The sequence below is a fragment of the Anthonomus grandis genome, chromosome 1, assembly GCF_022605725.1.
Source record: "Anthonomus grandis grandis chromosome 1, icAntGran1.3, whole genome shotgun sequence".
NCBI classification, from domain to species: domain Eukaryota; kingdom Metazoa; phylum Arthropoda; class Insecta; order Coleoptera; family Curculionidae; genus Anthonomus; species Anthonomus grandis.
This window is the reverse complement of record NC_065546.1, coordinates 57,151,832-57,178,692: the sequence shown is the minus strand read 5'-3', so window position 1 is coordinate 57,178,692 and position 26,861 is coordinate 57,151,832. Positions and strand designations below refer to the sequence as shown.

General features: G+C 33.0%; 3 protein-coding genes across 3 annotated transcripts in view; all 3 read left to right on the top strand.

Annotated features, from left to right (window-relative positions):
* The window catches only part of LOC126744987 (uncharacterized), a 28,349-nt gene extending 20,078 nt beyond the window's left edge, over positions 1 to 8,271 (top strand). Inside the window, exons 5-7 of the mRNA XM_050452649.1 lie at positions 335 to 575; positions 7,163 to 7,312; positions 8,040 to 8,271. Of these exons, the coding sequence (XP_050308606.1) occupies positions 335 to 575; positions 7,163 to 7,312; positions 8,040 to 8,112 (464 nt within the window). The 3' untranslated portion in view covers positions 8,113 to 8,271. The remainder of the gene's footprint in view (positions 1 to 334; positions 576 to 7,162; positions 7,313 to 8,039) is intronic.
* A 4,693-nt stretch (positions 8,272 to 12,964) lies between these two features.
* The window catches only part of LOC126744782 (uncharacterized), a 55,391-nt gene continuing 41,494 nt past the window's right edge, over positions 12,965 to 26,861 (top strand). Inside the window, exon 1 of the mRNA XM_050452370.1 lies at positions 12,965 to 13,182. The gene's annotated coding sequence lies outside the window, so the exon portion shown is untranslated. The remainder of the gene's footprint in view (positions 13,183 to 26,861) is intronic.
* On the top strand, positions 18,859 to 22,584 carry LOC126745641 (ADP-ribosylation factor-like protein 6-interacting protein 6). The gene is made up of 3 exons (XM_050453613.1): positions 18,859 to 19,214; positions 19,290 to 19,488; positions 22,327 to 22,584. The coding sequence occupies exons 1-3, from the start codon at positions 19,103 to 19,105 to the stop codon at positions 22,424 to 22,426; spliced, it is 411 nt and encodes a 136-aa protein (XP_050309570.1). The 5' UTR covers positions 18,859 to 19,102; the 3' UTR covers positions 22,427 to 22,584.

The window sequence follows — 26,861 nt, the reverse complement described above, 5'->3', positions numbered from 1 at the left end:
AAAATAAAATTGTTTAGGAAAAAGCCTGTTCGCATTTATGTTCTAAAGTTTACTGTATGGAAATAACATTTCCTTACAGACAGAAATGAATATTTCCTTACTGTTATTTTCGGTTGCCAGGCAACAATCAAGTTGGAGGAAATATTGACTTTTTCTTTCAAATATGTTGTCAAAAATGTTATTATTTCTTATCGATTTTCGGAAAAATATATTTCCAATTATGAATTTTGAAGAATTAATAATATATTTAAAATGCCCTGTTTAAATTAATATTTAATGTTACTATTCCATTCCCTCGTGCCACTCCAAATAAAACAGGTGTTTTTCATTCCAGATGAGATCTCACGCGACGATTCGTTCATATCCAGTGTGGATTACACCAATTGCGTGTGCCAAATGCCCTTGGGGCCACTGTACAAGTTGATCAGATGCTCCCGGTGCTCCGCTACGGTCCATTTGGTGTGTCACTCGTACATTTCCGAAAATGACGTGGATTCGAACGAGTTCGCGTGTCTCCTTTGCTGCCCCGAGCCGGATCAGAAGGGCAAACAGTTCGATCATTTGCTCAAATGGCGGTAAATTTTTTTATTTAATTACAGGGTGATTGATGGTGTACCTTATAGACGTTTACGGAAAACGGAAAATAGATTTTTTTTTCAAAATTTGGCATCATGGGTTTTAGGTAGCGATCTAAGGACCTTGCCGCTTATACTAAAAAGTAGTAGAATCTTCGTTATTTTAAATGGAATACCCTGTATATTATTTTATTTTTTGATCCGCTATCGCTTGATGTTTGTTTTTTTATAGGGTATTCCTATATCTATTTTTAGTGGTTTTCGAGAAATTAATTATTTTTTTTATTTTTCGACCAAAACATTGCTCCACATAAATTTTTATTACTACAGCACTGGAACGCGCAGAAAATTGAAATTATGAGCGTGATTTACGAAAGTATTGTACATTAGTCTTCACTATAAAAATTTGTTCTACATTATACAGGGTTGGCAAAATTAGTAGTGATTTTACCGCTAGATACAAAAATTGTGAAAAATACATTTTTTTAAATGGAACATCCTGTGTATTATAACGTGTTCTAAAAGGAAATTGAACTCCTTTTCTAACGAGGTTTTCTGTTTATTTGCTTTAGATGGCCATCAAAGGTCCTGACCAAACAATGCTATGCTATTGACGTTTAACAGTTACATTTAGTTGATCAATAATTAAGTAATACAGATGGGTGTTATGCAAATGAAGTTTTGATGAATCTATTTATTTTTCATGAACAATGTGACAAAATTGTAGTAAGAACATGCCGAAAATTCAACGAAATTTATATTTATATTTACAAAAAATTGATAAAAGAAAATTTGTGCGAATACAAAATAACTTTATCCTCTTCAGACCCAAGAGTCTATTACATGAAATTTACAAAAACACATTGCACTTGTAGGTATTATACAATATAATAAATATTATATTAGTTATGAAATAACTCAAAACAATTTCTGCAACGCTACAACACAGAAAAATATTGCAGGAGGTGCATTTTGCAAATGTTAATTTTCCGCAGCCAGGTTTTCGACATTTAGATCGTGATTTTTGCTGGTTCTTCATGAAAGTCTTTGTTTCTGTCTCTCTTGTCTGGTACGGGCTCAACTAGTCCACCACCCCTCCCATCTTTAAATTGTATTCATTTACTATTGCAAGCTGTTTTATTGTTATGTATTTATTTTCGGTTTTGGACCAACGTGAACATGTTCCTAGTGGCTCAACGCCAGTAGATGATGAAGCAAAGTGTACAGGTTTCGAATCAAACCACTTTACTAAATTGACGTTGGAATCCTGTCTTACCAACTGGTCATGGGAACCTCTACCTGATTTTTTTAAATCGTTATCTTTTAAAAATGTTGCGTTTTTTGGAAGCCTATTAAGCATCATGGTTCTTGTTAGGGTAAGTTTTCTGGACAATAATGCATCTATTAGTAGAATAGATGTAAAATATCTGTCAGTGTAAATTGAAACAACAGCTGGTAAAGTGTCAGTTAGTTTGAGTATCATTCTGCCACCTATATCAAGCTTCTTTGGTACAGGAGTTAGCGCTGACTTTAGGGATGAGCCCTTTCCTTCGTACAAGTAAAAATCCAAAGGAATTCCAGTTGGTGTTGTCATTACAAATTTCTTAATGCCTACTGGTTCAGGTTTTCCACGCACAAATTGTCGCATTATTACTTTACCATGGACTGGTATCATCTGTTTGTCGATTGATGCTGCCTCGGTACGTTAATTTTGTCTACATCCAAAACTCTGTCAAGCATTGGCCTTACTTTCCAAAACCTACCTAAACTCCTTTGCTCCCTTGATATCTTGTCATCTTCTACAAGTTTTAGACGACAGCGCAAACCAAAGTATCGGTCTCTGGTAATATTATCAGATATCATGGGAACCCTCATTTCTCTGGACCAAAACATCCGAATTCTTCCGTAAGTCCGTAAATTTCCATTAATATCGACACTCAAAAAAAAACATTTTTATTTCATCAGAAGTAGTCTCGAAAGAACGACCTTTATCCTTTACTTCTCTCATGTTTGTGTAAAGTGCAATATCTTCGTAAAAGTCGTCTAAAATGTATTTTTCTAAATATTTGATGGGGTACGCAGCGTCATTCAAAAATGGAAAAGAATGTACCTCTAGCTTAGCAGTTCGGCCCCAACTTTTTTTTTTCTTGCTGGGAGAAAATGGGACAGAGGTAGGTCATCGTCTGATGATAAAGAGTCTGTTTGTTGATCTTCTTCATCTTCAGCAAAATGCGTTGTCAGGTCCTCCTCTTCATCTTCTGATGACAGCTCTCCGATATCCGACTGGTTTAAATCAATATTCTGCTAAATCTTGAAGCTCCTTTTGTGTTAAAGGTCCTAAAACAAAAATATTATCATCAAAAAATAAAAACTAAAAGTAGTTTTTATCAACTAAAATAATAATAATATAATATATATCTGAATCGGTAGAATCCCAAGGTATCACTAATGATACCTTAACTAAAACTCTCTAAATCATCCGAAATTTTATCTTTTTTGACAATTTTTTATTAAATCGTAATTCTGCAAGCTACAAACTATATTTTAAACAAAACAAAATAATTAATTTTTCTATACTTACGTTTATTTCTACTTAAAACCATGGTCCAAGAAACACAGGTCCAAACGTAAACCGCATAAAATTATAACCTCAGAATGTCAAAATCGCGTGCGGAAAAAATATAAACAGCATTGCCAGTGGGCATCGCCAATGATACGTCTGGTTCCGAGCGAAATATTAATGCGCGCTTTGTTTGAGAAAATAAAATCTCAAGGTAAAAATGATTTAATTAGTTATCCTAAGATTATAAGTAATTTACAAAAAATTTTCAAAATGATTGCCATTGACTTCTAAGCGCTTCAAAAATTCTACGTTGCACAGCATATGTTGTCGCTGTTTGTATTTTAGAAGGATCTTGTTGACCAATGCAATTGATAAGTCGTTGACGTAGTTCCTGTTTACTATTTACCGGTGTCTTGTATACCATTTGCTTCAAATTACCCCAAAAGTAAAAATCAAGCGGTGTCCCATGGTCCCAAACCAGCGGTCATCGAATTTCTCAAATAACTCACGTGTCACTTTCTCAGTGCAATGAGCGGGTGCCCCATCCAACTGGAACCAGCAAGTACGATAATCTTCAAGCGTTAAATTTTCCAGAAAATCTTTTACTACTGAGCGCAAAATCTGAAGGTATTTATGGGAATTTAATGACCCGTTGTAAATGAAAAACGCTATTTGATTGTCTTTTAGTAAACAGAAAACCTTATTCAAAATATTACATATAAATTTTCTCAATTTTAGGTTAAGAATAAAATTAAACATGTATTAATGCATAATAAGAAACCCTGTTCTACTACTAAATTATGGATTATTTTCATAAAAAAGTTGTCAACAAAAAATTTTGAGTATACTTACAGTTAACCCCATTATATACAAATATTTCAACTGACAAAACTAATTTTTAGAGTAATAAGATTTCATTTTTGTTAAGCCCTAAAATGATAAATATTGACTAAAAGATCAGCAGTAAAAAAAGAGGCTTAAAAGTTTATTTAATTTAACTTTATATTTTATTGTATTGTATTTTAAGTTTTATCTCCCCTTTTTATATAGCTATGATTGGGGCACTTTTCGTTAAACTAGCTGCATGTTCTTGCTACAATTTTGTGACATTGCCCATGAATAATAAATAGATTCATCAGAACTTCATTTGAAAATAAACTATTTCTTTCCATTTTAATGAATTCTTAGGTCACTATTTTAAAAAAACATTTAAGCGTATTTATTATTAATCAACTAAATGTAACTGTTAAACATCAATAGTTGAATGTCAAAATATTCCGATTTTTACAGAAAATTGCTACTACTTAGATATAGGAACATGAATCCTCGTTAAAAAGGGATTTCAATTTCCTTTTAGAATATGTTATAATATACAGAATGTTCCATTTAAAAAAATGTATTTTTCACAATTTTTGTATCTAACGTAAAATCACTAATTTTGACCAACCCTGTATAATGTACAGGAAATTTTTATATTGAAGACTATACTCTATTTCAGAAGTGTATAGAGCAATAAACTGGGGAATTCCGTTCTGTTTGGCTACATTTCGTGGTAGTTCATAGGCGCAGGTACTTATAATATTTATGAATTTAATTTTCACGGATTAAATGCCTTTATTTTGAAAGAGATTAAATACTAAATAAATACTTTTAATCCTTTTGTATAGGTACCTATCTTTTAACGCTTTGTAACATGCAAAAATGGGGTCAGGTAATATATACAGACTATAAATACTTTTAAATCATATTTTAAACGTTAGTAGTCACTGCTACGCTGTAGTGTAATCACAATATTATTATCCCAATATTTAAAAAATGGAGGTATTCAGTCCAACGAAAAGATGTACTTTTCGTTGGACTCTCCACTATCGCTGAGTGAAAAAGTTATTATTTTAAATGTACATGATTGCATAAAACACGATTACCCTAGTTTTACTGTGCAAGAAATTGTTGAAAAATGTTCTCGAATGAGTGGAATTGGAAAGTCCACCATTTTCAAATTGTTGCGGGAAAGAAAAGTAGCAGGTCAAGTGGAATCTCCCAAGCAAAAGCCAGGACGACCTACAAAAGTCCTTGATGAAAATGCTAAATGTATAATTCGAAGAAAAGTTCACTCTTTTTATTTTAAAAAGGAAATACCCACCCTAGACAAAATTTTAATGGAGCTTGGCCGAGGTGACAGTATTCCGTTGATAAGTAGAAAACTTTTATGGAAAACTTTAAAAAATATGGATTTTGCTTGGGAAAAGCATAACCGCAAAGCACTTTTACTGGAGAGCGACGAAATTGTTTGTTGGAGACGACAATACTTGAGAAGTATCAAGCAGTACCGCAGGGAGCAAAAGAAAGTTTTTTATCTTGATGAGACGTGGATTAACGAAGGTTATATAGTCCAAAAAATGTGGCAAGACAAAAATATAACCAGTGCTCGCCAAGCTTTCATAGAAGGCCTGTCTACGAGTATTAAAGTACCTTCGGGAAAAGGAAAAAGACTTATAATCACACATATTGGAAGCGAAGAGGGATTTTTAAAAGAAGGTCTGCTAACCTTTGAGTCTACTCGCACAGGAGATTACCATGAAGACATGAACTCAGACGTTTTCGAGGACTATTTTGGTGAAATGATAAAATTTCTTCCGGCTAATTCGGCGGTGGTTATGGATAACGCAAGCTATCATTCACGGCGAATAGAGAAGACGCCAACTTCAAGTTGGAGAAAGCAAGAAATTATCGATTGGCTGACTGCAAAAGGTATTGCGTTTGAAGCAAATTTGATAAAAAAAGAACTGCTGGCAATAGCAAACTTACACAAAACTCGTTTCATGACATACGCCGTGGAAGATATAGCCGAAAAATATAATATAACTGTACTGCGCTTACCGCCATATCATTGCGAACTAAATCCTATAGAACTGATATGGGCGCAGGTAAGAGGATTTGTAGCAAGACAAAACACGACTTTTAAAATGAAAGATGTTAAGCTACTGTTTGATCAAGCCATTACGGAAGCGACACCAGAGAATTGGCGAAAAGCAGTCCAGCATGTAATTAAGCAAGAGGACAAAATGTGGGATCTTGACAACCTCATCGATCAGACAGTCGATCCTTTAATTATAATGTCAAGAGGTGATGACAGTTCGTCAGATGACGAAGAAGACTACAATCTATTATAATTTAAAATTGTTATACACTGTTCAAAAAGTGCCAGATCCAAAAGTGACATTTTCAACTGTTTTACTCTACATATTATGTTCAATAAATTTGTGAAAAAAATATATTTAAAATATATTCTAATAATATTTTAAAAATATATTCTAAAATAAAATAGCATTTAAGTACATTAATTATAAGGTAAAAAACAAGTCCCAGTTGCACGCCTTTGGCGAACCGTTTTCAATGTTTATCAGTGGGTAACAATGGGCAAAACTCATAAATTGACCCAAAACCGGATGGCACTACCTGCAATCAACGAAAAGAAAGAATTTTACATTGAAACTAATACCCAACTAAGGTAGTGGCATAAAATATTGGTGGATCACCAGGTATCACTTTTGCATACCTAATGAGGTTTTATTGCTCTACACACTTCTGAAATAGAGTATAATATACAATACTTCCGTAGAATTCGCTCATAATTTTAATTTTCTGCGCGTTCCAGTGCCGTAGTAATAAATATTTATTTGGAGCTATTGTTAGAAAAGAATTAATTTCTCGAAAACCACTAAAGATAGGTATAGGAACAACCTATACAAAAACAATGAAGTGATAGCGGATCAGAAAATAAAATAATATACAGGGTATTCCATTTAAAATAACGAAGTTGCTACTACGTTTTAGTATAAGCGGCAAGGCAATGCTGCATCGCTTAAATTATTTTTAATCGTTAGATCGCCACCTAAAATGCATGACGCCAAATTTTCAAAAAAAATTTCGGTTCTCCGTAAACGTCTAAGGTACCATCAGTCACCCTATATATACATATATAAGGGTTGACTAAATTCGAATTTGCTCAATTTTTTTTTAGGATTGTTTTATACAGTATTAAAATGCGAAAGTGTCTTCCGGATGAAATGGCGTTGTTCCAGCGGCAAGACAACACGTTTCTGTTAAAACATTTGAGCGAGGTCGGTATTATTACGACGCCGATGTCCAGTTATGACGTTAAGAATTCAGTGTAAGTATAAAACAACCTGAATTCAGGTCTTTTTCAACTTTAGACTTAGATAATCACATATACAGGATGGGCTAACTCCTTCGAAATATGTATATCCCGAGGGAATTAAGTACAACCCTTAAATCGTAGGTTTCACTGACTCATGTATGAACTATTCGAATGTAACCGTTAATCTAAACCTCTCACCTGCTGACTCGCATTTATATTAAATATAAGGACAGATATGTATAGTTCAGGAATATACAAAAGGAAAAGATGCAAGGCAAATTATGTAAAGTTAAATAAGTTATTAGCAAAACGCGTATTTTTGAATGCATAAATCAGATTGTTTATTAATGCCATAAAAACAAAAGCTAGAAAACAAAGCTACAAAAATAATCGAATAATTTAATTTTTATTGTTCCTGGGGATGAGGCCTACAATAAATTTTCAGCGTTCACCACGAGCTCTTATGCAAGTTCTGCATCTTTTGACAAAATGTCTTTTTAATCGACGCAGAGTTCTTGCTTGATTAATTTCTCTTTTCATTTCAGCTTCATTTCATTTTAATAAATTTGCTAATTATTGACCCTTCTGACGGTGTGCTTATTATTAATAAAAAAATGTATGATTTAAAAAATACAGTATTCTGTAACAAGAGCGGAAATCGATCAGAATTTTAAAAAAAATCCACTTCTACTCTATTATTTCCCACTATTTCCACTCCTTAATGACTTTTTTTTTTTAGGGATTTCGATATGGAGCGAACCGATGCCGAATTATTTCGCATGTTTAAAACCCAAAGCCAGTATATGACTTAATTATATGACTTATGTAGGTAGTTGTGTTAATTAATTTAATGTTTTTTTTTTTAGAAATGCAATAATTCTGTTCATACTTACTCTTTCATAAGTAGGTTTATTATTTAATCGTAAGCATTGTATATTGGCAATAATAATAAAAGTACTTTTTTGTATGAATTTAATTATTTATATAGAGAACTCTAACTGGTATAAATGGACTTGCGCTTTTAAAAAAAAAATTTTAGAAAAACCCGAAAACGTGTTTACTGATATTTTTTGCCGCCTTTCGAAATCGATTAAAAAAAAAAAAGTTCTCCCTTCCAAAAGAGTAAAATCTGTGACAGAGAAAAACTGTGAAGGAATGAGAGATATACACGTTTGGCGTGTTGAATCTTACGGATTGAGTTTTAATGTATTAGACCTAATAGATAGAGAGTAGACAGAGAACGACTGCATCGGCAAAGTTTACTTATATATCTTATATATTAAAATGTCGACTTATTGTTCGGTAGACAGTTATTTTACAAAGCGTGGAAGTGGTTTAATGTTTTTTAGATGCCCGAAAAATTAAAATAGGTAAGTACATTGGAATTAGTTGTTTATTAAATTCATGATTGCATTCCTAATTACTTTATGATCTGGTTCCTGTTTCTTTTTTTAAATTAATATAAAAAATGGAATATAGGTGCCAACTCTGGAAAGGTATTTTGGGATTTACTGGCGAACATAGATATGCCGATCTTACTCCGGAACAATGTTATAAAAGGGTTAATATCTGTAGCTTGCATTTTGCGGAGAGCAGTTTTATGTCCCCTTCAAATCAACGTCTTAGACCCGACGCAATTCCTACATTGTTCCTGACCAGAGCATCGACAAGTATGTTTTATGTTTTCTTCTAATTTGTGCACTTATAATGGCAATATGTATTATAGAAGGTACCTTTTAATATTTGCGATTCTTTGGTGTATAGGGAAATCAGAATTATTTACAAATTTACGTACTATTTTTCCAGACACAGATAATTCTAACATCATTGCAAGTCACACATTAAGGAAGGAATTCAGTGACGCTTCCGTGCAAACTGACACTCCGATGCAGGTTAATGTTTCTGTCCAGACGGATGTATGTAATAATACAGGTAAGTGAAAGAATCGGCACTGTGAACTTTTTTATAATATGCAAAACAATTACGCTTGCACTATACTTAAATGTTTTACTTAAAGTTCAATAAAAATTAAGAAAAACCTAGTAATTTAATAATGAATACGACGCTACCCCTATAATAGTTTTTTAGCTCCTGAGTAAAAAAATTTATATTTTTTGTTAGATTTTATTATTTCAGTTTGGGTAAAGTTCAATAAATTACAAAAAACATTACCTTCAATTATTTTAAATTATTTTGATCTTGTTTTGAGTTAAATTTTAATGTTGTATTAAAACAGGTATCGTATATCCAAAATAAATTTTACTTTTAAGATAAGTTCTGTCAAACGTCAATGAAGATTTCAGCAATGACTCCAAGAAAAATTCAATTAAGAAAAGAAATTAAAAACTCTGAAAAAGGAAGGCTCTCACGCAAAAAGATCCCTGGAAGTAGGAGTTACTTTGGACGATGTTCAAAAATTCCTAGATGACAACTATCGAGCAGATTTTTGTGCATTCCTTAAGAGTCAGCTATCTCTTCTGAACAAGTCTCCTCGGGGAAGCAGGTACATAAATGAATATAAACAATTTGCTATGAGTTTATACCTTGTTGGACCAAAAGCCTATAAAAAAATGTCATCCGTTTGTCGTTTGCCGTCAAAGTCCACTCTTCAACGTTTCGCAAAAAACTGGCCAATAAATCCAGGATTTAATGATTTTATTTTTCTATTAACAGAATTGAAATCGCGTTTTTTAAATGACAAGGCAAAAGACTGTTTTTTATGTATAGATGAGATGTCCATTAAGTCACATCTATATTACAATATCTCAAGTGACAAGGTATTGGTTTCCAGGAAGGTTTGAGAGAAAACACTACAGATATTGCCAGCAACGTTTTGGTTCTAATGGCCGTACGGGGTATTGCAACCAGTTGGAAGCAGCCTATCACATATTTTTTCTATAAATCATCTCCAAATTCAAATGAACTTAAAAATATGTTATTTGAATCAGTTCGGAAAATAAATTCAACAGGTTTAAATGTCCTAGGCGTGGTTTCTGACCAAGGCTCAAATTTTTATAAATTAGTCAAAACTACTTTAGATTTATCTGAGGAAAATCCGCGGTTTTTAGTTGATGACAAAGAACTTGTATATATGTCTGACGTTGCACATTTGTTAAAATCAACGAGGAATAATTTTTTTTAAGTACAATTTTGTAATTAACAAAGGAGCAACAAATAAGAGTTATTTGGAAACCATGTATAATTATGATAAAATGAAACAGTATAGACTTGCTCCAAGACTATCTAGCGAGCACATTCTTCCAAATAACTTTCAGAAAATGAAGGTTAAATTAGCGACACAGATATTTAGTCACTCTGTTGCAGCATTGCATACTTATATTGATTTTAAAATTCTTCCAGAGGCAGCAAAAGTTACTGCAGATTTTATTGAAAAAATGAATAGATTATTTGATATTCTAAATTCGAGTACTCTGCAAAATTTCAATGCTTTCATGGGAAATGAAAAACAAATTTTGTTTTTAAGAGAAATGGACAACTTATTTAAAAACTTAAACGTTATAAATGTTAATGGAAAAAATATGACAAAACAACTTAAATTTATTTTTGGTTGGCGGCTGTCTATTAATGCTATTTTGATATTATTTGAGACTTTGCAGGGTAAGGGATATAAATATCTGTTTACCAGAAATCTAAATCAAGATTGCTTCGAAAACTTTTTCGGGCAAATCAGGAATTGTACTGGAAATGTGAGAAATCCAACTCCCATACAGTTTTGCCGGGCTTTTAAAAAAATTTGGGCTGGTTATGAATGAAACATTACGTTTTTTACTTATAATGTCTTTGGTAATGCTATTATTAGTCTGACAAAATAACAAAAACGTCAAAAAGTGTAGTAATCAATCATTTAAAATTTAAACATGTCATTACTTAGTAGTTATGTCTATCTTTAGTTGTTAAGTTTAGTAACAGTAATATATGCATTTTTTCACACAAACTTTTGACTTTGATTTAAAAATAAATCCTAATGAAACCAGTCGTACCAAAACAACCTTTAATAAGATACCTAAGTACCTAATTATTAACAAAAAAAATTTAACCATTTAGTTCTTGAATTAGGTAAACTTTGATAATGTAAAATTTATTTAGTTTGGTGGTTATAAAAACAAATAATTTATAGTATTATCAATATACATATTTTTCCCAAGTAGGTAAATTAAATAATAATTTTATTCCAGATAATAAAGTTATTATAAAATCGTGCTCCGTCTTCCCCTACAGTCCGAATTAGACGAAACTCGTAAAATAATAGCTATTTTTTACCAGAATTCCCCTTTACATTTTTTGCTAGTTCCCCGTCGGCGAGGAGCTCGGCGGCCTGCCTTTGAGATCGAAAGATAAAAGGTTTTTCGCCGAGTGAAGCAACTTGTATTTTATTCAGTAAACTTTGACATCGGTAACCTCCCGCCGATAGCGACGCCGATTCTCCGTACCGCTCGCAATGTGAATTTAATTTCGGCTTGCTCGCAGCACAGAAAACAGACCAAGGACCTTTTTCCTCTTTGTGTTCTGTGGCTCGCAGTGATGTTTAGCAAGCGCTTAGAGATCGGTAGGTTAGCCTCGAATCAAGTATTGGAATTTTACGCGCACACGAAAGATAAAAATTTATGTTGTTTTTTTTAACGTGCTCATAATCGCAAGTCAAAAAAACAACTTTAATATGCTCAAATCTTAAAAAACTAAATACAATATTCTAAAATAAAATGAAAAATAACTCTTAAACAAAATAATAATTCTAATTAAATGGATTATTTAATAAGGTGTTCAAATACACCTCCTTGTTGCGCTTCAGAGTATCCCAACCTGTCGTCAAATTCTCTACGGACATTGGCTAACATTTCAGGTGTAATGGACCTAGAAATATTAATAATTCTAAGACGCAATTCGTCCAAATTAACGGCTCTTTCATGTCGGTGTTGGTAAAGAATTTCATAAGAAGTAGTCGCAAGGCGTCAGATCTGGAGATCGCGGAGGCCATGGTATGGTACCTCTTGTGGAAATAAGCCGTTCAGGAAAAGTGTTTGTTAAATAGTCCTGCACTTGTCTAGCGTTGTGAGCGGGATATCCGACTTGTTTGAACCAAATTTCCTCAAAATTAACATCCAAGTTTCGTACAGCGGGTATAATATTTTGTTGCAATAAAAGTAAATATCTCTCAGAGTTTAAGGTACCATCAATAAAAAAAGGCGCTACAATGTGATTGGCTAAAATACCAGCCCAAACATTTACCTTTGCGGGTATTGATTGAGTTCGTAATGGTACACTCAAATGTAGATTTTTCCGAGACCAGTATCTCACGACTGAAGAATTATGTCGACCTAGGAGAGAAAAAGATGACTCGTCTGTAAATAAAATATTATTTGTGAAGTCGTCATTTTGATCAATTTTTTCTGTTAAGGTTTCACAAAACTCCAAGCGTTTTATTTGATCTTCTAGAAAAAATTCTCGAGTGTTTTTAATTTTATAGGCTTTGTACTTATTTCTTTTCAAAATATCACGCACTGTACGACTTGGAATATCAAGTTCTTCAGAAATTTGGGAGCTAGAACAAGTTTCACTTACTTCCACAAAAGCACACACCTTGTCCTTCTTTTCAATCCTAGCGTCAGGTGTTCGACGCGAGGTTCCTGATCGCCACTAGATCATTTTGCACACCGATTTACACATCGCGACTGCTCAAACTTATGCCAGATATTATAAATTGTTTTAGCAGTAGGGACTTGCTGATCAGGATATGCAAATATAAAACGGCCGACAACTTCTTCTGCACTATCCGCATGACAATACCATTTAATGATATTAATCTTTTGATCAACAGTGAAAACCATTTTCATTTTATTACTGTATCCGTCTTCGTACCAAAGGTTGAAATAAATTTTAAACATGATCGGCTAGACTTTGTCTAGCTAAGGAAAGGTACAGCACGTGTTGTTCGCCTCGGTTGCGCAGTAAATTTGTTTACGCCGCTGCCAAAGCAACGGTATCGATCGCCCCGATTTGCATATAAACAGTGCCGTTGTGTTCTGTGCTCTAACATTAAAATTAAAAAAAGGCGCGCTACTGTCGCTAATCGCGCGTTATTACTGTTATTAGGGACAAAACTTGGCGCAGCTTTGAAACAGATGGTGTACCTTTCCTTAGCTAGACAAACTCTAAGGCCGTCTAGAGATGGGTCAAACCCGCTATTTTTGTATAGCAGTTGCTATTGCTACTGCTCAACAGAAATAGCAGTTAAATATAGCTGCTATTTAAATAACAGTTATTACATCAGCTTTATCTGACACGTTACGTATGCGTATGTATGTATGTATATTTATTAATATACATAATTTTAATTAAGTAAAGTTGATTGCTCTTTTTAAGAATGTTTTTTGTCCCCATTGGTCACACAAATTAATTTTTTAACTTACATTTTATTTAAAAATTGGATTAATCTACGATAAATACGATACTGGATTCAGGATTTTTCCAACGAATTTTAATTCGCACTTACAAACTTATTATACATACAACTGTTAAAAGAAAAAATAATTCGAACTTTTTTAAAATTAAATTTTCGGTTTACACGATTATTATATTATATTCGTTTGAAACGGGCTTTAGAACTCGAGAAATAAATTACGGGGATCTAACTGAAAATCTCGACGATATATTATAAAATATATATTATTATTATTATACATATATGTAATATGAACGTCCTCCTGGCTCTACAATATTTAGATATTCCTTGTCACCCAATAACCACCTGTTCCATACCATCATTAATTTCAAAATTTACTCCATTTCGCGTGGAATATGTACCATTTTTCTCCCATTATCTGGGCGGGATGTGCAAGGTCGAAGCACTTACGAGAGCAACGACGTTGAAAACAAGTTAATTTTTGGTGTCGATACTAAGTCAATTGTTCAAACAAGTTAATTAATTTTCGGTTTAAAAACCATTGTGTGATAGTGGTGAGCCTGGACAGCAACTAAGGGGATCCCCTTTAAGAAGACCACAACTGTCTTATTCGGTAAGTGCCCATTTGAGTAGTGTGGTACATTCGTTTTTTACAATTTTCTTACTTAGCAGTTACTTACAATTTTCAAATACAGTCCACAACCTTTTCAATTTTCTATTTATGCGTTGACACCACTTTTCCTACCAATAATTGTTATAAATTGCTTTAAACAGAGAAAAACAACAATAAAACACATTTTGTTTTTTAAAAACAGACCATATAAAATAATGTGACCCGAATTCCTGATCCGGTAAATTCCGGTCATGCCTGCTCTCTCCACCTTACTTGCTAAAAATGCAAAATACCCGTAAATAGCCGAAAATCGCGTCTCGCCGTTCAGTCGCAGTTGCAGATCGCGCATCACAGTTTTGCTAATCTAACCAAAATCGGCTCGCGTGCTCATTATTATATTGCTATTACAACTGCTACAAAAATAGCAGCTATTTTTTGGGCTCATAATAGTTACATATGTCTCAAACAAGATAGCAGTTATAAAATAGCAGGTTGCTATTTAGCAACCCACCTCTGTCCTACGTTTAGTTGTTCAGTTTAGTTCAAAATGTCATCGAGTGAAGACGAGGATGTGGTGTGAATGTATTGGTATTTGCGGAATAGAAAAAAAAATAAAAAGGCAAAAAAAAAGAAAATGGTGGGTGCATACTTTTATTGAGAATAAAAAAAAAATGTTTGTTGCTGCTAAGAAGCTGCACAGACATCTGCGGCAACACGAAGACGACGCGCATTTGGATGTGTCTTCGGCGCAGCGTTGGTGGGGACAAAATGATTTTAAAACATGGGTTCGACACGATACACGAAAGATACACGCTGGCGACATCGCGGAGATGTGGCGTCCCTGTCGTGTATCTTTGGCCGTCGTCCCAGGCCTTACACATTACGCAAAAATCATATTCGAAATTTTTTAACCGCCGAACGTGTATTTCAGGTTTCATAAATTCCAAAAGAGGTATCCCTTTTTTTTCGAAACGTTGAAAAAGCTTTAAATGCCATAACTTATCTTGTCCATTTTATTTTATTAAATTTCGTCGAATTGAAATTAAGAGCATTTAAGTAAATGCTAAAATTACTACCGTTATTCTATAGATATAAGAATTGCTTACATTCATATTCATAGCACTTATAAAACGTTTTTTGCCAATTGTAAAATTATACTCAATGTGGACAACGCCAGTTTTGGAATGGAACCCCTCAATTGATTTTTACTATAAGGGCCATATTATGGACCAGCTGGTAAAGTGTCTGGAAAAGTTATCCTGCTGGTAACATTAAAAATTGAATAATGAACTTTGTCTTACCAGCAGGATAATTCTTGCTTACCAGTAGAATAAGTTAACAACAGGAAAAAGCTTACTAGGAAATTTAATCTCAAATTTTTCAAAGAGTTGGAGCTTGCATACTTTTGCAAGAAGTTTGCGTATAATATTTTAAATTTTGTTCTTAATCTGTATAAGTATTTTGTGATTTTTCATCTGGTTAAATCTGTCTTTATTTTATTTGACAATGCCCGACGTAAGGTTACAGTTTACACCCTTCCCTCACCTGCCCCTCTTTGCTGGCTATGTCACTGTTATATGACTAATAAATAAAAACAAAACATCTATAATCATAACATCTATATCATTATAAGAGATCGTGAACGTCAAATTCGAGCCACTATATTCTGTCACTTACTATCATCATGATATCTTAAGGGCAGTCCCTAAACACTCAGTGTTATTAAATTATAAATTATTTCCTCATAGGTGGTAAGAGGTGTTATGGTTGCACTATCGCCACCAGTTTTAAATATTTCCTGTTTGTTTTTGGCTACTTTTTTTTCTTAGATCTTTTTTTATACCCTCATACTTTGTTTGAAGATTATTCAGGGTTCGAACCACTCCTGACACAGGGTTTTTTACATTAAACTCTGCTGTCATTTTTTCCCAGGCCTGATTTTTTTCTTCCCAAGATGTTGCATCAGTCTTTTTTGATTCAATTGTACCTGCATATTGATTTACTAAATTACAGAGCAAAATAATTTATTTTTCTTTTTTAGAAAAGTTTACCGACCTTTTTTTTTATCAGGTTGTTGAGACATCCTCTAAAAAAATAATATTAAAAAAATTATTAAAATTCTACCAAATTCACTGCACAGTATGCAGTTTCTAAAAAGCTGTGTACTGTGATTCACTATCAAATGTCTGGTGGTATATTTACAAACAATTAGCGAAAATGCAAATACCTATTAATACTAGTACTAACAGAAAGAATATCGGATTTGGCACAAAACAAGTATGCAAGTACCTGTAACTATTATTTCAAATTAAAAACCAAACAGTTCCACTATTTTTGGTTATTTTATTTATTTTCTCAGGACCGGAGATTCATAGCCCTATAAATATTATAATCTTTCTTCTTTTCCCAAGATTATTGTACCAACTACCAACCAGAACAATTATTACGATGTTGCCAAACTGTAAACCTTCTGTTACTTAACAACAGGTTAAAATTTGGTTCATCATTCCTCCTACAGCTACAGGTAGGTTTACCGAGAGGATAGCATTCACATGGATGAAACTTGTATGGTAAAAATCGGAATCGTATATCGGCCATCTTGCTTGGCAAAATTGACAGGGAGGTGACAGACAGTTGTTGACATTGACTGATAGAACATCATTTGTCATTGTCATACCATTTGAATTTGTTTTTCATTTCAATGAATGCCAGCGTGGGTTGAGTTTGCTATTTGTTTTAAGAATGTTATTTTAAATTTATGACTTTTTTTCTAAAAAGTTCTCTTTCAATATTGGGAGTAGTGTTTTAATTAATTTGCGGCAAGCAATTCCAGGTTTCTGGTAAGAAAATCTGATTTTCTTTATTACTATTATGTTTTTGTATTCTCAATCTTTAGTCTTTATTAAAATCAAATTCAGTTGATTTCAATGAAGAGGTTTCACTTTTCAAGTATTTAATTTTTAACTTGATTATTATAAATAGGTACATATTACAAAATGTCTGGCCTCTCATTTTCTATTCAACAATTAAAAATTGATTGACATTTTCCTGACCTTGATATAAGAGTATGTATATTTTAAATGTTTCTGAGAAACAGTAATAAAAGATTTTTTTAATTTCCTTCAGTTCATATTACAAGAAAAACATGGAGAGGGATATGCAATGTAAATTTTATTAAGACTTTGAGTTATACAATTTCTTCTGATCAGTTCTCCACAAATTTTAATAATGCTGATACCCCTGGCTTTACACTACAATACATATTTATTAAAACATTTATTTTGTCTTTTTTTACATGAATCATTTAGTAAATTCATTTATAAGGTTTGCACTGTCTATTTTTTTAATTTTATTTCCTGCTCGTATCATACCACTTCCTGTGTTCACTGAGACAAGACATAGGTATAGCGGCTAAGAGACCTGAGCAGCCGGAATGGATCAGATTTAATGTTTTTCTTACAAATTGTTTTTTTAAGAGTTTCTTTTTATTTTATGTAAACATCTATCCTTGAATTAAGTTTTTAGTAATATTATAGTTCCAAGATATGTTGTTAGTATTATAAGAGACCAACAAATATTCTATGTAAGTGATATATGTTTATACTAAAAAGTTGTTTTCATTTTGAAAGAGTTTATTTTGTTTTGTCAATGGATATATTGTTTCTTTCGATAATACTCTGTTATAGAATTTTTAATTAATTTTAAAAATTAATATTTAGATTATAATTTAAATAATTTTAAAATCTGTTTAATTTTTCTTTAGGAAACAGATACAAGTATATTAAATAAGAATAATTCATCCTCTATTGACTCTATGTGTTAATAAAATGAGGATATTATTAACCTAATGGGAATGCCTTTAGATGTATTATGAGAAAATAGCACAAAAATGTTGACAACCTTTTCTAATCTGTATAAAATTAAGGTAGTTCAGTGCTAACAAAATAATTTTAAACATTTTTAGATTAATTCTAATTTATATAATGTCTGTTATAATGAATTATTGAATATTATGTATATCATTTTAAGTAATTTTTTTTTTCCAAGAAAATTAAATAATAAATGTATTAAAGCAAAAAAAACATTGTTTTATTTCCATTTGTCCAATTGGTGATATGTCGTACACTATTGTTAGTACACTTTCGTAAATTATTGCAGTAAATTAACCTATTTAGATATGTAAAATAAAGCTGAAAAGTTTTATTTTTGTTCAGATCAATATTTGATGCTAACACCTAAACAAAAAGGCTCTTTTCTCTATGAGTAACCTTTTTGATTAGGCGTTTGCTTTAGATATTACGATTAAATGATAAGATTGTCAGATTAAATAAAATGTGATTTCCCGCCTTAATTTGGCCACGCCTTTCTACCATTTCGATTGGTCCAATTAGACACGTCAAACTGTCAAGTTAGTTGCAACAGTTTCCGCTGCCAAGCGAGAGGCCGCTAGCTGATTTGTCAGAAGAATTTCTTTCAGTTTGTATGCAACCACCACTTCTCTATATATTTGTGTTCTGTGATAGCATTTATCTGCCTGATAACACACAGGAACTTTACCAGCTGGTCCGTAATTTGGCCCTAAGTGATGTAATACCCGATAAAATAAGTAACTCAGCCCTATTCTTTTTTGTACATTAGCCACTCCCAGATATATGTCCTTGTGTCAGTCATGTTAAACTAGGACCGGAAACGTCATAAACTATAAATAAACAAAAAATTAATAAACAAATAGTATTATACAGTAATTTGTCGTTTTCCCCCTGTCGCCATGTTAAACAAACGGAAAGAGAGCACCCCGTATCTCACAGAGCAAAGGATCGCATTTCTAGGACTTTGCATTGCATTACTTATAATTTCCATAAAAATTATTTATGAGGAACGTAAGTAAATACAGTTCAACCACTGCATTCAATCCAAATTACTTTTATTTAAACCATTAACTTCACAATTTCCAGGAATAACCATGAAAAGCCTAAACGTTAACCCCAGTTTAGACTTCCAAAGTATCTGGGACGCTTTGGAGAGTTATAGCAGCATATGGTTTCCACTATTTTGTGGATTAATGATCTCATACTTTACTTGGATGTGCGTCTATTTAGACTCTAATGTGCCCGGGGTGAGTCCGCCCAGTCCAATGTCACCAGAAAGATATCGGTGAGAAGCTTTTTCTTACTAATCTATTTATTTATTTATTTATTTATTAACGGAATCCATTTACAAAAGTATTACATAGCATACCCATACAAACATATATATTCAGATACAAAACTATCTATAAATCAGTGAAAGGTGTAGATGAGTTAATTAATTAAAGCCGCTATGAAATAATATTCTTTAACTGCCCCTTAAAAGATGTAATCCTAGAGTCAAAAAAGTTTATCTGTCCTGACAGACCATTAGCACTTCGAGCCATTTGTGTAATTGGCTCATTAATGCCATAATTGGTATGGTGGAATGGGACTGAAAATATTTTTGATTGTCTATTCAATCTGGAAGGCACCCTAAGTTTAAAAAGAGACAATAACTCGGGACAATCTATAGTAGCATTTAAAACCTTATGCATAAAACATAAGTCGAGTAATGTTCTTCGTGACTCTAATGTGGGTAAGTTCAGGTTATCCCTGACCCACTGATAGTAATACTGCTGTCTTCTGTAACCACATCTAAAAGCCGCCACCCTTAAAAATTTATTTTGAGTTTTTTCAATCTGCTCAATGTAGCAGTTATATGATGGGGACCACACAATTGAGCCATACTCCAAGATGGGCCTAACAAGAGAGCAATAAAGTAATCTAAAAGTAAACAAAGACAAATCAGTTGTAGACCGTTGGATAAAACCCAGCATTTTCATTGCCCTACCAGTCACCTGATTGATGTGACTTTTAAAAGACAACCTGGAGTCAAGAAATATTCCTAAGTCAGAAACCTCTGTTTTGACACCAATTGCTACATTATTTATTTTATAAAGAAAAGCAATTGGGTTTCTTTGCTTAGAAAAAGTAATCTTATGGCACTTATTGATATTAAGGGACATTCTATTCAAGTGGCACCAATCAAAGAACAAATTGAGGTCTTTTTGCAGGAGCACAGCATCAGAAAGGGATGTGATAAGCCTAAATAGCTTCACATCATCAGCAAACATTAGCACACGACAATTTTCAAGTTTCCAAACTAAATCAATCAAAAAGAGGAAAAACAAAACAGGGGCCGAGTGAGAGCCCTGTGGCACCCCAGATGGCACCAACATTTCAGAGGAACATGTACCTCCAAGATTAACAATCTGGGTTCTACCTCTGATGAATCCCGAGATCTACTGAAGAAGAGTCCCCACAATACCTAAAGCCCTAAGCTTCTGCAAGAGTACCCTATGGTTAACCCTAAGCTTTGGAAAAATCTGCATATATTGAGTCAACCTGAAGTCCCTTCTCAAAGCAGCGGTAGAGGTAGTTGACATACAGCACCAAATTAGCATCAGTAGATCTGCCTTTTATAAATCCAAATTGCTCAGGATTAAATAAAGATTTAAAACTCCAGGCAATCCTATGACTGACCAGGCAGTCAAGCAGCTTTGGCAACTCAGATTGGTTACACACAGCCCGATAATTGGAAATTTCATTTCTACTACCAGATTTAAAAATGGGTTTTAGAAAACTTCTCTTCCAGACAGTGGGATAAGAACTAGTACCCAGAGATTTGTTAAAAATGAACAGTATTGGTTTCGTAAGAACACAAACACATTTCTTTAGGAAGAATGCCGGAATCCCATCTGGTCCAGCGCAGAGCTTATTTTTAGAGGACGTAATAACCTCATAAACATCCTGCGTTGACAGAGTTAAAGTGCTCAGACAAATTGATTTATCAAAATCAAAAGATGGTATGTCATTGACTTGCTCATCCGAATAGACGGATGAAAAGTATTCTGCAAACATATCCGCAGTATCCGAGATATTCATACTAATTCTGTTATTGTATGTCATTCTGGAGGGAAGACTAAAACCAGTTCTTTTATTTTGAATATATGACCAGAAGTACCTTGGATTGCCAGCGAGATTCATTTCCACCTTTTTAATGTATTGTTGATAGCACAACTCACATTGTTGTCTCAACAATACAAATTCATCGTAATCCTGCTGTTGACCACTAATTTTAAACTTTTTATGAATTTGTTTCTTTGCGAAGTTCTGAAGAAAACCAAGATGGAAAAGAAGAACTTTTATACCTCTTCAGAGGAATAAACCTTTCCATTGAGGAGTAGACCACATTATAGAAAATTGAAACTATGACATCAATAGATGTCTCTCCCAAAAACAATTTAAACTAAAAAATGCATATCAAACATCTATGTATTTACCACCTGTGATAAAAAATTATGTAATTAACATATAAGCTCCCTAAACAATAACTGCTGGAATGACATCAATAGTAATAAAGTCTCTTCATTCATACCTATTAGAACCTCTAGTACATATTATAAATCTAATATTTTAGACTGGAAATCTATTGATAATCATTATTAAACACGGCAAAATGTAAATAGACACATTAAATTTCAAATCTTTCAACTATTTGGCTCCAAAGTGGTACAATTTCTTATTTGTAACAGTTAGAAACATAACCGAAATTAAAAATTTTAGTAAAAAATGTAGGATGTTTATATTTGAAAATGTGATATTATTTAAGAGAGCATTTGTGTAATATTATAGAGTATGTATGTATGTAGGTACATAAAATACTGTATAAATTCTGTTTTGGTAATTATTAATTGCTTAATTTCTGTCTAGGTAATCATCTATGGTATGTTTCAATTTGAAAAAAAAAAATTAAATTATTAGAGCATGTATGTGTTGCACATACAGACATTGAGTTGTCTAGGTGCAAAAATAAAACTATGATGTTACAAATATATAATTTCTTAGTTATAAAGAAAAATGTGTTAACAGTAATATATTTATTTGTATTTGTATTTGCATTCTAATTTTCTCTCTATTTCAGAGTGCAATCGGGACACACGTTTCACCTTAATTACGTGTTTGCAATATTTATGGGAATCCTTACCACCAGTTACATGTATATAAATAATATATCTATGTAAGGAAGAAGGTGCACCACAAGGTGCAATAATGAAGAGTTTTTTTTTTGAATAAATAAGTTTTAGTATATTTTATGATTCTAGGACTGTTTTTTTTTTGTTACTTATACATAATAAGTATATAAGATGTTTATTTATGTAATATATTTGTTGAATATAAATTTATGTTTTTATTTCCTATCAAACATTTCATAATAAAGATGCACAAAACTCAATCATTGGTTCTAGGTGTTTAATATTATTTTTATTCCAGGAATTTTTCTTATTTTTTAACTCTTGCAGGGATTTCATGTTGTTCACACTTGCAGAGTCATTCTGTGGAAAAATCCCTTTTTACAGATATTAATTAATTTAAACTCTGAAACAAATACAATTATAAATTGTAATCACATGTAAAAAAACACTCATTTTAGAGAAATTAAAATTATATTTATAACAATATGTATGCATAACAAACTTAATATTAAGACTAAAAATTATCAGTGATATTAGAGTGAAGTAAGATTGCCCTCAGGTAATGTTGATTTCTGCCTGTGGTGACCATAGGACAGAAGCGTACTCAAAATGGAGTTCTACATCATTATACAATTTATATTACTATTAAAGTTACTAAAGAACTTTGTGTTGTGTATATTTCAAACCAAAAATCAGTCGCATAAATCCTTTCTGGAATACAAATACCCTTTGTGCCTCTAATATCAGAGACAACCAACTTGTACATAAACTTGGTTGTCTCTGCTAATATATTACCCCAAACTAGTGCTGGCAACCGAAATCGATTTTTCGGTTAACCTCGGTTTTCGCCAAAACCGAAAATCGGATATTCGATTAATCGGTTTTCGGTTAACCGATTAACCCAAAACCGGATATTCGGTTCACGGGTTTTCAAAAATAGATTAATCGGTTTTCGAGTAAATCAAATACCGAATAATCAGTTTTCGGTTAACCGACGTTTTTGAACTTTTGACCAAAACCAAAAACCTATTAGGTGGTTAATGGATTGTTGGTTGACTATGACCGTGATTTTAAAGGTAAACCAACCAAATCAAAATGAAAAAACGACTTTGTTAAGTCGAATTTTGGTTAGCAGTGAGCAGTTTGGGTTGCAGTATTTATTGGAAATTTCCTTTGGACAACTTAAATAAAACTCCATAAATTGCTTAAATTAATACCTATTTTTAATTAATTTTTTAAACTCTAAAAAATGTAAGTCAAGGAAAACTAATAGTTTTAAGAATTTAGAGTTTTAGATTACTGTTAAGGAAAACCAACATATTTACTGTGTTTGCTTTCAAACAGTTTCTTTTAGCTGAAACTATATTCCCTGCATCAGAAAAGACTCGCTCTGAAGGTGCAGAAGTTGCTGGTATGTCAAGATATTTAGGACGAGCTAATTGACTCATAAAAGGAAATCTTGGCTCCTTTACTTTCCACCAATCTAATGGGGATGAGTTTTTATCTATTTATTTTTTCTTTGGCATATATTTAAATTTCCCTTTTAACAGCATGTTGCGACGTGTTGATTTGGTCTTGCAACTTTGTCGGAAAGAGAAAATCTACGGCCGTTTTTAAAAGTGATACAGAAGTCTCATCTTGTCGGGGACCAGCTATCGTATTTGGTGTTTGTGACAAAAGTTGGTTGATCTTTAACCTAGTTTTTACAATGGTTCCAAAACTACTTTCGTGCATTTTGTGCCGCGAGTCTAAAAAATTGCTATATCGTGGAGTTTTATTGCTTTGGTCTGACAGACGCCTTCAGTATCATTAACATCAAATCTTGACCTTATCTGCTTAGATACAATCTCTTTTTTATTTCAGGCAAGGCAAATTTATCATCGAAAGTTAAAAAATTGTCTAAAAGGGATTGAACAATTGGCAAAACTATTGATATGGTTGGAGAGTTTTCTGAGCTCATAATTGCTGTAGTTAAAGTAAACGGCTTTAAAGTAACTACGAGTGCCTCTAACATATCCCAATCCGATTCTTTTAATTCAAAACTGATGGCTTGAGACCTGGAGGTAAAAACGCGACTTTGGAGGACGTTTATGACTGCCTGTCGTTGCTCAACTAGTCGTTCTACCATATAATATACAGAATTCCGCTAAATAATGCTAAATCAAAAATAAATTAATTCCTAGTAAATGCATCTGCATTCATATGTAGATGTTATTGTGTCCTTAAGTTTGGTAACATCGGATGGAAGTAATAATGTATGGCATCGTTAATATACGGACGCATTAAGGCTGTTTTTATAAAGATGCAACAATGTTATCAAAATAAATAAAAATTCGTATATCAAAAAAATTAAGATTTCTTGAATCTGAATATACCTACTTGTTTAAAATCGAGTTTTTAATCAGTATTCACGGTAGTATCAAGAATATATAATCTTAACTGTAGTTATTCTAGTTCACCATGTGTAAAACACATATTGCAGCTCATTCATAGCAAAATCCGTTGTCAAATTGATAGCAATCAAAAACCGATTAATCTATAATATCTTTTCCGAATAATTAACTATACATTTTTAATTTTTAGGCTGATGAGGTTTTTTTGGTTTTTCGATTTTAAAAACCGTTTCTGGTTTCGAATAACCGTTCTCGGTTTTTAAAAACCGTATTTGTTTTTTGGTTTTAAAACGAAGTTTTCTAATGAACAGTTTTAACCGAAACCGGTTTCGATTTTGGCCGGTTTTTGCCAGCTCTACCCAAACAGCAACATGTGAGGTCAAGAGAGGGTACACTATCCCATATTACACACTCAATAGACCCTTCATTCCTAGATGCCTTTTAAGGAACAATGAAAAATACAATCTAGATAGTTTGCTGCATATCTCGTCAATTTGAGAAAGAAAAGATTTTTTGTTGCTCTATTATGCATCCATTTACCCCGGGGAGGGCCGGGGTAGAATAGCTCTCCGGTACGCTCTGCCTGTCGTAAAAGACGACTAAAAGAGCAACCCCTTTGGTGGTAGATGTTGTCCACTTGCATCGCCCGGTTCAATACCACCACATAGGACTTAGGCGGCGTGAAGTGGTTCCATGGAACTCACGTTTCGCCGCCATGTCGATGTGTCCGGTTTCCAAAGGGGAAATGGAGAAGAAAAGACAATGCATGATGGCGCCCTCACGACTAAAACTTTCCGGAGGTAAACTCGCCTCCCATTCGGATCTCCGGGCGGAGGCTGGTCGGAGGGGTCCATCAGGCGGATCAAAAAGCCTAAAAATCAATTTCTGCAACATCAGAGGCCTAAACACCAATATTAATGCAGTACACCAACACCTGTAATCAAATAAGACTTACATTCTGGCATTGGCAGAAACAAAGGTGAAACCTTCAACAACAAATGTTCACCTGATTTATCTTGGATACGATCTACACACCTGATTTCGACTAAACTTTGGATTGGCAGTATTTGTCAAGAACGATTTGAGTTGCCAGCGGGAGGAAACGCTTGAACCTGCGGACTTCGACGTCATGTGGTTCAAAATAATAGCCAGTGGTACAACGAAATTTATCTGCTGTATCTACAGACCACCAAGCGACACCCAATATAGACGGCTCTTTTTGAACCTGGTTGATTGCATTAACCATCTGCAAATTGACTACCCAAGCGCAGCAATCATCGTCATGGGTGATTTTAACCTTCACAACATCAACTGGCTGCGCTTCTGCAACAAGAACGACGATTCAAGATAAATGCCCACAAATATCTTTACGCAAGCACCACTCCAAGAGTGACAGGACTTTCCTCTTGTGCTTGTGTTTACCATAAAAAAAAAATTAACCTAATGGTAATGTCTTTAGATGTATGATAAAAAAATAGCACAAAAGTCCTCACAATCTTTTTAAAAATTAGGGTGTTCAGTGATAACAAAATACTTTTAAACATTATTAATTCTAATTTATATGGAGTCTGTTATAATAAATTATTGTAAATTACTTATGTATATCCCTTTAAGTAATTTATTTCAGGAAAATTAAATAAGAAATGTATTAGAGCAAAACATTGTTTTATTTCCATTTTGTAATTGGTTTCATGTAGTGCACTAGTGTTAATTGATTATTGCAGTAAATTAACACCAATCAAAAAGGCACCTTTCTCTATAAGTAACCTTTTTGATTAGGCGTTTGCTTTAGATGTTACCTAAATAATATTATCAAATTAAAAGAACGTTGATTTCCAATTAGGTCCAATTAGGCACATTAATTTTAGAAAAACAGTGCCTCTTCCTACAAAAAGTTCAGAGAAAAGAAATAGTAAACAACAAAAACATAAAGAACTTGCCAATGAAGAGCAACTTGATTTCATAACAAATTTTCAAGATCTTATGAGTAATTAATTATTCCCAAAAAATTCTAATATCTGACCTGTGGAATGTAAAAATTGTTGGGGATACAAAACTATATTTCTATACTTTAAACTTGAATGATGCTT

What these genes read in the sequence shown, in the direction of transcription:
- LOC126745641 (XM_050453613.1), top strand. Translation starts at nt 19,103, where the DNA reads ATGTTAAACAAACGGAAAGAGAGCACCCCGTATCTCACAGAGCAAAGG. An exon ending in AAAAATTATTTATGAGGAAC is followed by an intron (nt 19,215 to 19,289) that starts GTAAGTAAATAC and finishes CACAATTTCCAG; the next exon opens with GAATAACCATGAAAAGCCTA. An exon ending in ATGTCACCAGAAAGATATCG is followed by an intron (nt 19,489 to 22,326) that starts GTGAGAAGCTTT and finishes TCTCTATTTCAG; the next exon opens with AGTGCAATCGGGACACACGT.